Source organism: Salvelinus fontinalis, chromosome 31, assembly GCF_029448725.1.
Source record: "Salvelinus fontinalis isolate EN_2023a chromosome 31, ASM2944872v1, whole genome shotgun sequence".
NCBI lineage: Eukaryota > Metazoa > Chordata > Actinopteri > Salmoniformes > Salmonidae > Salvelinus > Salvelinus fontinalis.
The window spans coordinates 44,480,256-44,496,518 of NC_074695.1; the positions used below are offsets into that span (position 1 = coordinate 44,480,256).

At 42.0% G+C, this 16,263-nt stretch overlaps 1 protein-coding gene across 7 annotated transcripts; it reads right to left on the reverse strand.

The window, feature by feature from the left end:
• Positions 1–596: 596 nt before the first annotated feature.
• On the reverse strand, positions 597–12,714 carry LOC129830356 (glucose-6-phosphate 1-dehydrogenase). 7 transcript variants are annotated; one of them, XM_055892875.1, is made up of 14 exons: positions 12,612–12,649; positions 11,789–11,827; positions 10,759–10,880; positions 7,198–7,235; positions 6,998–7,106; positions 6,653–6,870; positions 6,246–6,404; positions 6,029–6,154; positions 5,828–5,921; positions 5,463–5,649; positions 3,159–3,394; positions 2,931–3,007; positions 2,314–2,406; positions 597–2,210 (listed from the first exon to the last, which is right to left on the reverse strand). In XM_055892875.1, the coding sequence occupies exons 1-14, from the start codon at positions 12,631–12,633 to the stop codon at positions 2,120–2,122; spliced, it is 1,611 nt and encodes a 536-aa protein (XP_055748850.1). In that variant the 5' UTR covers positions 12,634–12,649; the 3' UTR covers positions 597–2,119. The 7 variants fall into 7 exon arrangements, with proteins under 7 accessions (XP_055748850.1, XP_055748849.1, XP_055748851.1 ...); XM_055892874.1 differs by having other exon boundaries at positions 6,246–6,407; positions 12,612–12,648; XM_055892876.1 differs by lacking the exon at positions 12,612–12,649 and adding an exon at positions 12,419–12,582 and having other exon boundaries at positions 6,246–6,407.
• Positions 12,715–16,263: the final 3,549 nt, after the last annotated feature.

Consider the following 16,263-nt stretch of genomic DNA (forward strand, 5'->3'; position numbering starts at 1 on the left):
TGTTGCAGAGATGGGAGAACCTTCCAGAAGGACAACCATCTCCACCATTGGGTTCTTGGTCACCTCCCTGACCAATGCCCTTCTCCCCCGATTGCTCAGTTTGGCCAGGCGGCCAACTTTATGAAGAGTCTTGGTGGTTCCAAACTTCTTCCATTTAAGAATGATGGATGCCACTTTGTTCTTGGACCTTCAAATACTGCAGACCTTTTTTGGTACCCTTCCCCAGATGTGCCGACAAAATCCTGTCTGTTTATGAGCTCTACGGACGATTCCTTCGACCTCATGGCTTGGTTTTTGCTCTGACATGAACTGTCGAAGTTGTCATCAAGGCAAAGGGTGGCTATTTGAAGAATCTCAAATAAAATATTGTGATTTGTTTAAACACTTTTGTTAACTACATGATTCCATATGTTATTTCTTAGTTTTGATGTCTTCACTTATTGTATAATGTAGAAAATAGTGAAAAGAAACCTTGGAATGAGTAGGTGTCCAAACTTGACTGGTAGTGTGTGTGTACACACACACACACACACACACACACACACACTAGAGACCAACCCCTTAACACAATACCTGTATCAATTGAGAATGCACACTGCAGAAATTACTGGTTTATTGCAAGTTTGGAAATATAACATGAATGTTCGGTCTATAGCAATACAGTACGTCATTATAAAGATGGCATCATATGTTGACCCTGTGACAGACTTTGCCATTTCTAAACAAAAAACAGTAACTTAATAGGCCTGAAAATGTAAACAAAAAGGAATGAAACAGTCACAGCTCTTTTCTTGGAATTAAGCACACAAAAGCCTTGTTCTAGTACAATTTTGCTTTGTAAGAAATTGGAGAGGAAACTGCCTGCAGAAAATATTGACCCCTGCATTCAACCACCATGTTTTAAACCCACTTCAATGCAACAATTATTATGCAATCATGATTTTGCTTGGTCCAAAATAGCATAAGAAAAACAAAGATTACATTAATAGAAAAACACTTAATCTGTTAAAGGGATACTTTAGGATTTTAGCAATGAGGCACTTTATTTACTTCCCCAGAGTCAGATGGACTCATGGCTACCATTTGTGTCCAGTATGAAGGAAGTTAGAGGTAGTCGGGCAAGCAAACGTTAACTGGCGTTAGCGCAATGACTGGAAGTCTATAGGTATCTACTAGCATAATGGCAGATACCTGGTTGATCCTGCCAGTAGCATATGCTTGTCTCAAAGATTAAGCCATGCCAGTCATTCGTGTCGAACACTACAGTGTAGTTTCGTGAGACCATGATATCGCTAACTTCCTTCATACTGGACACAGAGACAATAGTATCCACGAGTTTTGGCCTCATTGCCAAAATCCCAAAGTACCCCTTTAATACAGGTGGTAATAGCAGAGGGTGGTAGACATTCATTGTAATTGCCACCATTAAAAACAGGTTATCCATGTTTTGTTCTCAGTCTCCATGTAAAAACACCCAGGTCTAACTTTTGGTAGCTATGATCACAGAGCTGTAGAATGTTTTGTCTAAGAGTAGCCTAATTCTGTTTCTCTCCCTTCTGCCTCAAGTGTGTACTGAAGAAAGTGGAAATCTCTCCAGCCCATGCTTACACTCATTCAATGGAATCAGTCCTGTTCTCTACCACTCTCCCATTCCGAAGTTTGCACTTGTACACCCCCCCCCCCCCCCTTATGGGATGGACTGGTGTGATGAGTATGTTGGAAATAAGTGCACACTTCTGGGTGAAGGGTAGCGAATTGGATCGCAACCAGCTTTTGAATCCATGACGAGAAGTAAAAGCTGAAACAGAATTGGGCTAGTGTTCGCTCGCTCTTCCCTTGTTCCCCAGTGGTTAAGCACCTCCTCCCTCCCTAGTTAAGACCTGACAGATACAAGTGACACCAGAGCATTAATGTAGTACCTGAGACCTAGGCTATGCTCCAATACTACTAAATAGCTTCCTTTCCATATTTCCTAGTCTTTCTCGACGGTTGCCGTGACAGGTCTGGAAAGGAAAGAGCAATAGTAGAAACCACCAGACCCAAAGACATTCAAAAGTATTGCAATGTTACACCACTCTGCCTCTTCCTCTACCCATCCCTCTTCTTCCTCTCCTCCCTCTCACAGTCGGTGGGGGTTGACCCATTTGTATGTTCCTTCGTAACGGAAACCGACCCTCTTTGAGAGCTCGTCCGCTTCCGTTGGACCCCGGCTAGGAAGAAGGAAAGGAACAAATCCATCACAAAAATATCACTGACAAATGAATTTGACTATTGACATGAGATAGTTGTTAAACTGTGACGGGTAAATCTTACCTTCCATATTTGTAGGGTGTGGGGGGAGTCTTCTCGTTCTCTATCTGATGAAGGAGAGGCGTAAAGATCCTCCAGGCTTCCCTCAGCTCATCACTAAGAGAAAATATAATGTAAGGGACAGTAATGCAGCCAATGGGAGAAGCAACCCTATGGCACCATGTAGTGGACAGAATAATGCATGGGCGATATACCGTATACCGGGGTATTTCAAAATGCCGATGGTATGATTTTCAAAACCGATTTAGGGGGGGGGGGGGTGTTCTTAAGACAGACCTAGAAAATAGTTGTTCCGATCACACAGCGCTTCACACGGTTTGAGTAAAAGAGATGCATGCTGGCAGCAGAAGATCACTTTTTCCGATGACAGATAATTACAAACAAAAAAACACTTACATAATCGTATTCTGAAAATTCGATACTCGTTTTGTCCGAGTACTCTTCACACCCCTACCTGGAAGTGCATCCCCCTTGTGTGCACTTCGGGTAATACTATAATATGGTACAGAAACAGGGTGGGAAATCTGGAAACGGCCCAACCCTAATGCATGTTCATGGTCTTATTTGCATAACACAAACATCATGGCAACAGAAGGAACTTCGGAGACAGACGGACTGACCTTCTGACAAAGTGCATCTGGCTGCCACAGAAGACGTCCAGAATGAGACGCTCGTAGGCGTCGGGCAACTTCACATCCTGAGGAGAGAAGATTAGTGAAAATGGAGGAAATATGTTTGAACGTTTGTGCCTGCATATGGGTTGCTAAAATGGGAGAGTGTGGCGAGGTAGTGTGTGTGGGTGTCCCTTTTCTAGGAATGATTGGGTGTGTGTTCATTCAGTATCTCACCTTGTATCTGCTCTTGTAGGTGAGGTCCAGCTCCGTCTCCTCGGGGTGGAAGTACACGCCTGGTTTCTTGCTCATCATCTTGGCGTAGACGGCCTCGTTGGGCTGCACGCGCACAACCAGCTCATTCCTACGACACTGCGCGCCAAAGATGTCCCCTGGGACGTCGGTGAACTGCAACCGGACCTCTGCTTTCCGCTCATTCAGGGCTTTGCCGCAGCGCAGGATGAAGGGAACCCCTTTGGATGAACAAATAGTTATTTAAAATGTCCAATGCAGCCGTTTTTATCTCTATCAAATCATTTCTGGGTAACAATTAAGTACCTTACTGTTATTTTCATTGGAAAATGGTAAAAAATAAAATAAAAATGCTTCTTAGAAAAGAGCAATTTCTCAAGCAAGAATTTTGCGAGGATTGTCAAAGGGGTTTGAGCTGGGAGGGAAAACTGAAAATGTGTTGTTATTGGCAGAGAGGTTTGGAACTTTATGATTGGTCTAATTTACCACATGGTGATGTGACATGGAAGGCCAAAACTCCCTCCCACCAAAACAGGCTGACATTTCAGGCTGTCTTCTCAAATAGCTCTTATACTAGCATTATCATAACTTTCACAGTTTTATTTGAACCTCCGTGTGGAAATACAGTACCAAATTAAGTTTGGACACCTACTCATTCCAGGATTTTTATTTATTTTTTACTATTTTCTACATTGTACAATAATAGCGAAGACATCAAAACTATGAAATAACACGTATGGAATCATGTAGTAACAAAATAAAAAAAGGGTTCAACAAATGAAAATGTTATTTGAGATTCTTCAAAGTAGCCTTCCTTTGCCTTGTTGACAGCTTTGCATTCTCTCAACCAGCTTCATGAGGAATTCACCTGGAATGCATTTCAATTAACAGGTGTGCCTTGTTAGTTAATTTGTGGAATTTCTTTCCTTCTTAATGTGTTTGACCCAATCAGTTGTGTTAAGGTAGGGTTGGTATATAGAATATAGCCCTATTTGGTAAAAGACCAAGTCCATATTATGGCAAGAACAGCTCAAATAAGCAAAGAGAAACGACAGTCCATCATTACTTTAAGACATGAAGGTCAGTCAATCTGGAAAATGTCAAGAACTTTGAAAGTTTCTTCAAGCGCTGTCACAAAAACCATCAAGCGCAATGATGAAACTGGCTCTCATGAGGACCGCCACAGGAAGGGAAGACCCAGAATTACCTCTGCTGCAGAGGATAAGTTAGAGTTACCAGCCTCAGAAATTGCAACCCAAATAAATGCTTCAGAGTTCAAGTAACAGACACATCTCAACATCAACTGTTCAGAGGAAACTGCGTGAATCAGGGTTTCGTGGTCAAATTGTTGCAGAGAAACAACTACTAAAGGACACCGATAAGAGACTTTCTTGGGCGAAGAAGCACGAGCAATGGATATTACTGTCGGAAATCTGTCCTTTGGTCTGAGGAGTTCAAATTTTAGATTTTTGGTTCCAACCACTGTCTTTTTGAGATGCTGAGTTGATGAATGGATGATCTCCGCATGTGTGGTTCCCACCGTGAAGCATGGAGTTGGTGTGATGGTGCTTTGCTGGTGACACTGTCTGTGATTTATTTAGAATTCAAGGCACACTTAACAAGCATGGCTACCACAGCATTCTGCAGCGATTAGCCATCCCATCTGGTTTGTGCTTAGTGGGACTATCATTTGTTTTTCAATAGGACAATGACCAAAGACACCTCCAGGCTGTGTAAGGGCTATTTGACCAAGAAGGAGAGATGGAGTGCTGCATCAGATGACCCGGCCTCCACAAACACCCGACCTCAACCCAATTGAGATGGTTTGGGATGAGTTGGACCGCAGAGTGAAGCAAACACAGCCAACAAATGGGAACTCCTTCAAGACTGTTAGAGAAGCATTCCAGGTGAAGCTGGTTGAGAGAATGCCAAGATTGTGCAAAGCTGTCATCAAGGCAAAGGCTACTTTGAAGAATCTAAGATATATTTAGAGTTGTTTAACACTTTTGGTTACTACATGATTCCATGTGTTATTTCACAGTTTTGATGTCTTCACTATTATTCTAAAGTCTCGAAAATAGTGAAAATAAAGAAAAACCTTTGAATGAATAGGTGTGTCCAAACTTTTGACTGGTACAGTATAGATAAAACACAAAAAAATATAATCCCGTTTTTGACTGCGCTGGGCCTTTAAAAGTTATCACTGAGTAGTGAGCTGGTTTGACCAGACAGTGAAAGCACAACAAGCAACAACACCATGCCATGGAGAGAGAAAGCAGAGCTTCTCACCATCCCAGCGCTCGTTGTGAACGTAGAGCACAGCTGTGGCAAAGGTGGCCTGGGTGGAGCCTTTGGGGACAGTGGGGTCATCAAGGTAACCCAGCTTGGCGTCCCCCTCTCCCTCTGGGTCGCCCACGTACTGCCCCAACACCACATCTGACATGGTAATGGGGGCGATGCACTTCAGAACCTTCACCTGCAGGGGGAGACAGTGGTCAGGGAGAGTAAGTAAGAAGTGATAGGTTTGAAGACTAATTGTTGATTCTGTTTTTTACTAATAAAGATGATATCAGTAGTTTTCTAGAGGAGCCAATGGTAAAGTCAAGTAAAGATGTGTTGTGGCCTTTAGCCAGGTTGTGCCCATGTTATTGTACCTTTTCATCCCTGACATCATCAGAGCTGGTGGAGGCTGGCTTCTCCATGGCAACCAGAGAGAGCATCTGGAGCAAGTGGTTCTGCATGACATCACTAAAGAAAATACGGTATTGGTGGTGAGAAGTTAGACGGACTAGTAGAACATGGCAAGAATAAATGCCTTCATTGAGGTTTGATTTCATTAAGCCAGTTCCCCTCACCGGATGATGCCAAAGTCGTCAAAGTAGCCGCCTCGGCCCTGGGTGCCGAAGGGTTCTTTGAAGGTGAGGACCACACACGCTATGCTGTCCCTGTTCCAGATTGGCCCAAAGATCCGGTTCCCGAACCTAGAACATTTACCACCGTTTAACCTCAGCCTTATTGACATGGACACAGCTGTCTGTGACAAGGTTTATTCATGTTCTCTCATCTCTGTACCTGAGGACCATGAGGTTCTGCACCATCTCCTTGCCCAGGTAGTGGTCTATGCGGTAGATCTGATCCTCAGTAAACAGGGAGGAGAGGTGGGTGGACAGCTCCTCAGAGCTCTGCAGGTCACGACCAAACGGCTTCTCCACAATCACCCTGTTCCAGCCCCTACTAAACACACACAGATAGGACGGGAGTTCAGCATGGTTTGGTTATTTAACAGCAGAAGAGGGGAACTTTCATCTCATGGACAACCCTTCCCAGACAATACCAATTACATATACAGCAAGTGGATTAAATATGACCAGGCCTGTCCCAGTCCCTACCAATAGAGAAGGATTCAGAGGAGAGGGAGTCTGAGACTAAACAGTAAGACAGACAGTCAGAACTACAGTAGACATAACAGGCTCACTGACTTGGTGCTCATGCAGTGGTGCTTAATGTTCTTGGTGACATCGTGGTAGATGCTGGGCGGCAGGGCCAGGTAGAAGAGGCGGTTGGCCTCACCACCCCCGGGCAGGGACAACAGGTGGGTGTGGAGGTTGGAGAAGGCACTCTCATCCGCATACTTCCCACTGACATAGGAGTTACGGCTGAAGAACACAGACAACCGCTCCGCCTCAGAGTCTGCCACCTGGGACCACAGAGCGATAGGAACGTTGTCACATGTCGTCATTGGTTTTAGCACATGCACAAACACATTAACGGTGTCAAATGTGGGTCAGTGTGTAATGCTTGATGTGTTCATGGGAAAGTCTTACCTTCAGATAGGGCATGCAGGCAGTTTTGATGGCATCCACCGTGAGGTCAGAGCGGGCAAAGCCCACAAAGTGAGTCTGTTCAGGAAGGAGCCCATCTCTAAACAACCACCTGAGTGAGACGGGGGAGAAGAATAGAGAAAGGCTCATAATTAGTCTTATTACATGACACCTCACAACTGCCCTGGGCTACACATACTCACCATAGAGTTGGGTAGATTTTCTTCTTGGCTAGATCCCCCTAAAGAGCATTGTAAACACAAGACCAGATTAGTCACCTCTAAAATAGTTAGTTGAAACAGAGGCCCCTGGCCTATATAGCCTAGTGGCACTACAAGACAGTTCATTCAAGGTCTGTCAGTGTGGAGTTTACTAGTACAGTAAACAAGGCTATAAATAAGGGTTCCTTACTTGATACTACTGCTGGTTGCAGTTTGGACAGTTAGTAGTAGGCTGTAGTGGCCTATTTAGGATTTACGCAATAGCAGTAATCCAACTGGGAGCACTGCTAACTACAGAGAGGCAGCAGCAGCGACACAACTGGCAGAGTACAACGCCAAAGAATATTCTGAAGGCAATAACCCTTACGAAATCTGGTATGAAATAAATGGAGAGATTACCTATCATTGCAGAGAATAATAAAAAAAATATAGATGACAAAGCAACACTGTTAAACATCTATACAGGCACAATAACTGAGGAACACTTTTTTTTTTTTTATCTAACAAAGCGTTCCTCACTAGTTTCAGCACCACTATACCACGGGTCCTTCAGTAATGTTTTTTAGCGAATGCTGGGATCTGATGTTTGTCACTTGAGGAAATGCTTCAAAAATAAAAGTAATTCATCCGAATGGCCTTATTGACTATTATTTATGAGCTTATCTGTTTCGTATTCCAGTGAGGGGTGTTGGTTTGCTGTGTAATACTGAATCATTTGCTTAGTGTGCCTTTCAATGACACATTGAGTTACACCTTTAAACTGATGTGCTATGAACTGCTGGCCTAGTGTCCCGCCTCAGCTGAGAGAAAAATGCAAATGTAGGGTGACTCGACAAAGATCTCTTCACTCTTCCGTTCATGATGAAAGTCATGAACACCGATCCCACTATATTCCTCTCACAAAAGCAGACGATCTCAATTAACACGTTTCCATCCACAGTTTTTATGCAAGTTAAGTCATACCGTATAAAAGAAAATCACGACAGCTGTCAGATATTTTTGTCTTTCTGTGTTAATGATGCAAGAAATGGTTGTGGAAAATAATAACCATCATATCGAAGTAAACTTGGAGTCACGTGATGAAACATAAGCCTTATTAGATAGCCTAGTTTCTCTCACCATGAATATGTTTTCATTGCTTTAGTAAAGTGAAAATAGAGATTACCTTCAATAATTGGAAATGTGACCATGTTCCTGTGCCATGGATCAACAGATGAATATTTGGCCAACAATCTTATCTCACCATTAGGCTAAGCAAGCCTGTATGGTACCTTGTACCAAGGTAAGTGTGCAATATTTACTGAACCGTTTCATTGGCACAGCAACTGCAATGAGGCCATGTTGAGTGAGGTGGTGTGCACATGCAACACCACCTGGTGATTGGTTTGTGCTTGTGGAGTGACAAGGACAGACTGCAGCATTGGAAACAAAGCATATTTTACCGTAGCCTATGCATAGCCTTTTGTAGTACAATCACTGTTCCTAAAAACCACAGCTCTGCCTTACCATTACCCCATCCTGATTCCAGACTTGCCTCTATTGCTATGACAGGAAACTGCTGACAGACAGTGACACTGCACTATTCAGCCCTTGTTCAACTCCTTTCAAACAAAAGTAAATAGAGCAGGAGAACGTAGATGGAAGAGAAGTGGGCGGAATAATTAAATATCAGAACTACTCTCCCACACTATCAGCAAACTAGGCAGGTCTTTACAAGTCAGCAGAGAACAAGGAAACAGGAAATAAACTGTGTTGGCCTAGAGAGGGTGTCATTCCTAGAGAAGGAAATAGTATAAGAAAATGCAACTTCAGAGTGCCTGGACTTAGTCACTGGATTGATAATCCTAGTAGGTATTGAAAGGAGAATAAATTATTATAGGCTGTGGGAAATATGAAATTCTGGCTCGTTATGCTCGCTCTAAATGACTGGGTAACTTGGTCATTATGCTGAGCTCTCAAAACAATTGGTCAACAAAAGATCAGTTCTTACACTATGATTGGCCAACAAACTATTTGTGCCCAAATGATTGCCTAACAAATGGTCTGAGCTGACCATGATTGGCTAACAAACAGTCTGTGTCCAAACCATAACCAACAATCAGGAACCTTGTTATGTTTGTTCTCTGTATCAAGGCCAGACTACAGAAAGCTCACGTGATTCTGGGGTTGCTTAGTTACACAAGCGCTGTTATGTGTCTCAATGAAATTTAGACATTTCCTCAAAACAGGTCATGTGCAACCTCTCTCTTTTCCGTTTTAAATTTTCAACACAACTTTCTCACAAAATGTGTTCCCTTCTATGTCCACCTAAAATCTATTATAAAGTGTTTATAAAATAGGTATAACACATTCTGCAGTTTGGTAGCCTACATTTAGTAAATAGCTAGGCTAATCCAGTGTCTTAGATATATCTTGAACTTCCTCATTAACCAAGTTTATGAGAGTAAAGTACATGTCGGATAAAAAAAAAATATATTTTTTAAGTAATAACAAGCCTGATGGTAACAGAATTTTTCGGTAAACTTTCCAAATGCCAACAAAACAAAAAACGCTACACAAGGTGGGATATTTATGTGTCGGTTAAATTAATATTGCGAGAAATGCTGGTGGAAACACTTTTACACGCAAACACTGATACAATAACCATCATATTGAAGTAAGCTTAGTCACACGATGACACGTTGTGTGGTCCTCCCACTACAACTCATCAGGAAAGCATGCCGTTTATTAGGCTACTAAGGAAATAAGTGATGAACTTCACAGGGTGGTGAAAGTGCAAGGTGATGAGCTTGATGCTCCGTTTCAATAAATATTGAGGATCTTATTCTGATAATCGATGCTTGGCTGCCATGACATATAAAAATAATATTGCTCTTTTGTCCATAATAACCTCATGTAGGCTATACATGTGCTCCAGCCAACAGAGTGCAGATAGCACTGTTGGCTAGAGCGCATGTGCAAATACCAGAGTCGGCACATTCTCTATATACAGTAACAAAACAAATTCAGTGAGAAAACCATCAGTAGAGTTGAAAACGCATTGGAAACCCCTTTAACTTTATTTATTTGGTACATGGGAATTTAACCGCAAAATGTATTTTTATGTGCACTACATCATCTCGCACACCCTTTTATATGCAACAAGTACATTTTATGGGAACATCTCTGGTGGGAAAATGCACATATTGTTTTTATGCAGATTTTAGAATATTCGCATGAAAATCTGTCGCCAATTGGATGGAAATCTAGCTGAAGAATGAATTACAAGTTTAATTTCATAATCGCTCATACATTTTCTGAGCATTTCATAAATGTCCACAAAAAAGGTTAGATGATGTTCGCAATCTCAAGTGATTCACTTATTTTGTCAGTCACTCTCTCCAGTAAGCATCCAACACACACACACTCACATCCATCATTCCATTTACTCAAACAACTTTTGTAATGATACAAATCATTTTGACAGTGCTTTGAAGGTCTAAAACATGCAGGGTCATTGATCAATTATCAGAGTAACCTCTCACAACCCCTCCCCCCCCTCACCGATGCTCCCATGATGATGAAGATGTGAGCGTCGGACTGACGGAACTCCTCATCCTCATGCAGCTCCTTCCGCAGCTCCCCAAACACCTCGGACCGAGAGAGGGGAATGGAGCTCATTTTTCCTAGGCAAAGGTAAATGTCAAAAAACAAGTCATTATCAAGAACAGGATTGATTGGCCTAACATTTATGATAACACTTGTGGGAGGAACACACACACACGTTCACACAAGAACAATACAGTGTAGTCCACTGTAGTCTAGTTTAATAGCGTAAGCCTATTGACGGCGTGACTTCAAGTTAAAACTATTTGTAGAATATCACACTATTACGCAAATAGACTAGAGCAGTACTCTGGGCCCTGACTGACACAATGATTCATACCAATGGAGTACAAACAGCCACAACCACTTTTCAAACACAAAACAAGTTCAACACTGCTTTCAGACAATGAATTTTCTAGACATTCCGAGAAACAGCCTTGGGATAAACAAAGGAGGCTGGCACCAATAAGTGAAAGAGAACAATAGATTGAAACATTCTTAGTTGTACCTCCTTGTGTGCTATAGGCAGTAAGATTGGTCATAGAGGAACAGATATTTGGAAAGTGTAGATCTACTTTCAGGAAGCACTTGTCGTTTTCTTTTAACAGTTTTAGCCCTAAATATTTTTAACAAATGTCACTTTATTTGAAAAGGACACTTAAAAAACACAGCCTATATAGAGTCTATAAAACCACAAATCATATGGTAAAGATATTAAACATTTTAGGCCAAACTTTTCTTCTCATACAGCTGATAAGAAATCAAGACATTGTGTGCCACCTTCAAAAATAGTAATACTCTTATCTTACCTACACGGAAATGGTGTAGACCTAAGACCTTGTTTAACACCTCTTCTAAGTCGATATTTTGTCACATAATATGTAAGTGGAATAGACTAAATAAGTCCACTAAGAAATACACAAAATCTACATGCAAGACGACACAGTTACATCACTATTTCTGTATACGCCAGTAATCATAATCATACCGGGTCCTTGTTGTGCAATGGCAACACCGGCCGGCCTCTCTTGGGTCAGGGAGAGAGAGAATCCACAACAAGAGCAGGGAGAGGGGTAATTAAACGGTCAATGTAATATTAGCTAGCTAGCTACAGTTTACAGAATGTGCACCTCTCTCGGATAAGCATTCTCCACTTTGCAGACACAAATAGTCACAACACACCATCCACTATAATGTTATTAGCAAAATCCTCAACCCAATCCCGTATTTAAAAAGGCTCAACACATCTAGCCGTGCTGTGACCACAAATAACACGGGGTACGTTTAGCTAGCCAAGCTAGCTAACTTAGACGAATTTGCACCTGTACACGGTAACGTTAGCTAGCTAGCAAACGAGTCACGCTATATACAAAATATTTGGACCTAGGTTACCCACCAAAGTAACTAGCTAACTATAAATGACACGAGTTTCTTTAATAACAAAACACCAAACAGACACTATCGTTAGCGAAAACATCCCAGCATCATACTCGTGGCTGTTTTGACAGAATGACAAGCATGCAGTCAGCTGCAAAATGACCCGTTAGCGCGCGGCTAGCTGTCAATGTGTTCGTAGTAGGCAGAGGGATACCTTTTTTTTTTTTTAAATAACACTTACTTCCAGCCATTTCCAAGTCAAACGATTAACTTTAACTGAGAATGCGGAGATTACAGCGCGAACCCCGACCGAGACTTCTGTAAATTGCCAAGCCCCAAGCTACTTGCAGTGCATCTCTAACGCAGTTTCCTTCTTCCCTGTTATAATGACACAACTGAATTCAGTGATTTTATTGGTTTAAAGAGAAACTCACCAGCGCTCGATGCACTTCCCATTACTGATGGCTTCAATGACCGCACATTCCGAAAGACAAATAAAAGATGGACGGGGCGGAGTTCTAGTGTGCACTCTTCAGAGAATAATACACCAATCAAAGTGAACAGCTAGCCCACTGACATGTACATTAAGTGGATCAGTAGTAGTAGGCTACTAGAGGCCAATACTGCCTGGGAGTATCAATGCAGTCATGTATTAAACCGCATGAACGAACATGGAAGAGATACCAAAAGGCAAACACTTCTAATTCTAAGTACTAAAGGTCAACAGGTCATACTCTGGTATGGAAGATGTCCGTAGTCCATTATCTGAAAATACTTAATTTCAGATGGGATTATTAGAACGACGTATATGCGTACGCTTGATTTAATTCTTCATGATATTGTAGAGAACGGCGGTTCAGGGAAGCGAATCCGCGTCGCTGGTGTGAAAAAAACAAGCACCCTATTTATCGCGCTATTAGGGTTAACCCACTTGGTAATAATTGTAACAGCGAGGATAGCTACAATATATACCACACACAGTACACAAAAAAAATTGAAGGAAAACAAATGTAGTTTGGGATGGTGAATTGTAAAGAATCTCACAAATTCAAATCTTGAAGTGTACAAAGCATTAGTGCCAAAACAGAAACGACCACAAATTCCTCTAACTGGGATCCTCTACAAAAGATCTTCAAAAGCCTCAACATTTTCATCTTCTCATTTTAATAAATACAAAACATTAATTCAAACTGGGCAGTGTGCCATATTTCATAAATTCATGTGTTGTAATCAAAAAAGTGCAGGGCTCCCAAATGTAATGCATAATGGAGATGTCCACCTTCCTCCATGGATCCCATTGATCCCATAGGCTGAGTCACAGCTATTCATCACCACTTTATCTCGGTCTACTGTCAAGCATTTGCCCGGAAGAGGGATTCTTCAGGAGAGAACACCATACACACACACACACAATGTAATTAGAACAATGTTGAGCAAATAAAAGGCTATTGTGCACTGCAAGTGACCACAATGCTCTGTTCTGCACTTTCCTCCTAAAGAAACAGTGCAGCAAGAATATAGCCAAGCTGTGTAACAGCATGTGTACACTGTAAAGTAGTTAACGTTCTTTTGCTGCAATACAAGACAATCAGTGTTTTGTCCTTTTGTCCTGGCGAGGAGAAAATTACTTCCAAATGGTCTCCAAATACTGTATATGGAACAAACCCATGTACCAGACCCACAGTAAGACTTCCAGAGAAGTGAAGAAGAGATGTATTTATTATCATTGTGTAACTGTGAAATAAACTAACCCTAATCAAATATTTCTTGACAGTTTAGAATTTCATGGTTACGTACAGGTGTGAAATGACACACCCTGCGCAGGGTCCACCGCATTTCTAATCCCTACAGGCGCGAGAGTTCAGTGACAACCAGCGCTGCCCCAGGGGTCGCATGCAGACACAGTTTAGTGGGATGTGTACTCAAAATACTACACACACACAAATGTTATGTTTGGGAAAAAATACTGTGTGGCAATTATATGGAACCTGCACAGATATGGCTCTGTATATTGTACATGATTTAGGTTTCCTCCAATGTTGTGGTGTCAAGTGTCAGTGTGCAGCGGTTAGGACGGAGTCAGGCGCAGGACACATAACTGAGTAAAATACGTACTTTACTCGAAAAGAAACAACAATGATTTACACGCAGGGAACAACACACCAGCTCACAGAAGTCTTAAACACTAAACAAAGAACAAACACGCACAAAACCATGTGGGAACAAGAGGGTTAAATAGGGAATAAATTACAACGTAATGGGAACCAGGTGTGTACAATCAAGACAGAACAACATAGAAAAAGAAACGTAGATCGGTGGCAGCTAGAAAGCCGGTGACGTCGACCGCCGAACGCAGCCCGAGCAAGGAGAGGCACCAACTTTGGCGGAAGTCGTGACATGTGACATGTGGCATGTGTAAGATAACTGGTTTCCCACCCTTATTATTTTCTCCCACATCCAGGCAAGTCTTAGAGCCAGAGTTTTTGAGCTGATAAAATAGCTTTTTGGAAGAATATTGATTAAAAAAGTAGATGAGTAATTATAAACTGACAATCCAATTTCTAATGAAAGGGAAATAAATTGAACATAAACATTGTGCAAGTACCATGTGACATTTTTGCAGCTTAGCTTCTCTTTAAGTTTGAGGCTTTCTGAGATGTCACCATATTTGTTCTGAGCGAACAGGAAGAAGAAAAATAAAGCAAAGATTGCTGTGTCATTTTTTTTTTTTGTTACATACAGCGGACAGCTGCAGTGAAATGCTTGTTTTTTACAGGGTCAGCCATAGTGCAAATTAGGGTTAAAGGGCAATTCCACCACTTTTCATCGTCATTTTCATTATCTCCAGCACAATACGAGTGTCAACATATGTGAAATAGCACATTTCTAGAAAAAAATATAATGTGAAAAAGTTCTACCATATGACATCATCAAAAGTTAAGTGATTTTTTCAAAACAGTGATTTTCAAACACCATGAGATTCGGGGTGAGCAAGAAAGTACCCTCCCTTGGGCTAGAAACCCGTTGCAGGTTTTGAAAATGGCTGTTTCTTTGCTTTCAAGCCTACCCTGTAATGTCACAGAGAAGCATTTGTTTATGACCTTTTTTGTCTTGTATTTTTACCCACAGATTATAGAAATGCACTGTTAGGGCTCTTACTGCAGAGGATATTTCCCACTACTGAGCAGGCGACGATCTCCAGATGTCCTCCCAACTTCCTCAGGTAAACGTATAGACGTGGTTACGGACAGCGAGGAAGAAGGAGAAGAGTCGAGTGTAGAGGGAAGATGTGTGTTGAGAAAGAATGGCGCCAAGTACAAACCATATTCTGCTGTGTCTGATGGCACAGAAATTTAACCTGACGAGAACGAGGATTAATTACCTGCGGTGGCAGGTGTGGTGAAGACCTCCGATGTTCATGCAAAGGATGAATCTGGCCCAGTGGGAGTGAAATTTTTTGAAAAAGTGGATCCCTGCCTTTTGTAGTATCAGGAGGGGTAGAAAAATAATTTGGGTACTGTTAAATCGGTGAAAGTAGCTCGAAGTGAACTTTTATGTATTTTCTCCGCCCAGAGGAAGCTGGCCCTCTGCATCACGGGACTCGGGACAAGACCTGTGACTTGCTTTGCTCTCGTTAAGTGTTGACGTGGAGCAACTGACATTTTAGATTCCCTGTGCCTGTGACACCCGCGGTTTGGTGCGACGCAGATCCGGTGGCGAGCGTGGTGAAGCTGAGAAGACACTGTCTGTCCTTTTGAGTTTTGAAGCAGTCACCCACTAAGGTGTTTCAGATGCCAAGCTTATGGTCATGTTGCAGCGGTGTGTAGGAGGGAGATTCCGAGATGTGAGAAGTGTGCAGGAAGGAATGGGACAAAGGAATGTGTAGTATTTGCTGAGACAGTAAAGAGAGTAGAGGATGATGGGTCAAAGGTGAGTAGTAGGCCTAGGCCAATACACAGTGATACAAATGTGTGTTTCAGTAAGGTTGGCTCCTTAGCATTCATTGCCATGGTTATTAACTGCACCACAGAAATGGAATGTAAATCACAGAAAATAGATGTTGCAGCTGCAGAGAAGTACCTGGGT

Excerpts from the sequence above, each read along its gene's own strand:
- LOC129830356 (XM_055892874.1), bottom strand. The coding sequence starts at position 12,633 with ATGGGAAGTGCATCGAGCGCTG. Across the intron at positions 11,828-12,611 it reads GGGAAGTGCATCGAGCGCTG|AGAGGCCGGCCGGTGTTGCC; the intron begins GTGAGTTTCTCT and ends CCCTGACCCAAG. Across the intron at positions 7,236-10,758 it reads TCATCATCATGGGAGCATCG|GGGGATCTAGCCAAGAAGAA; the intron begins GTGAGGGGGGGG and ends AATGCTCTTTAG.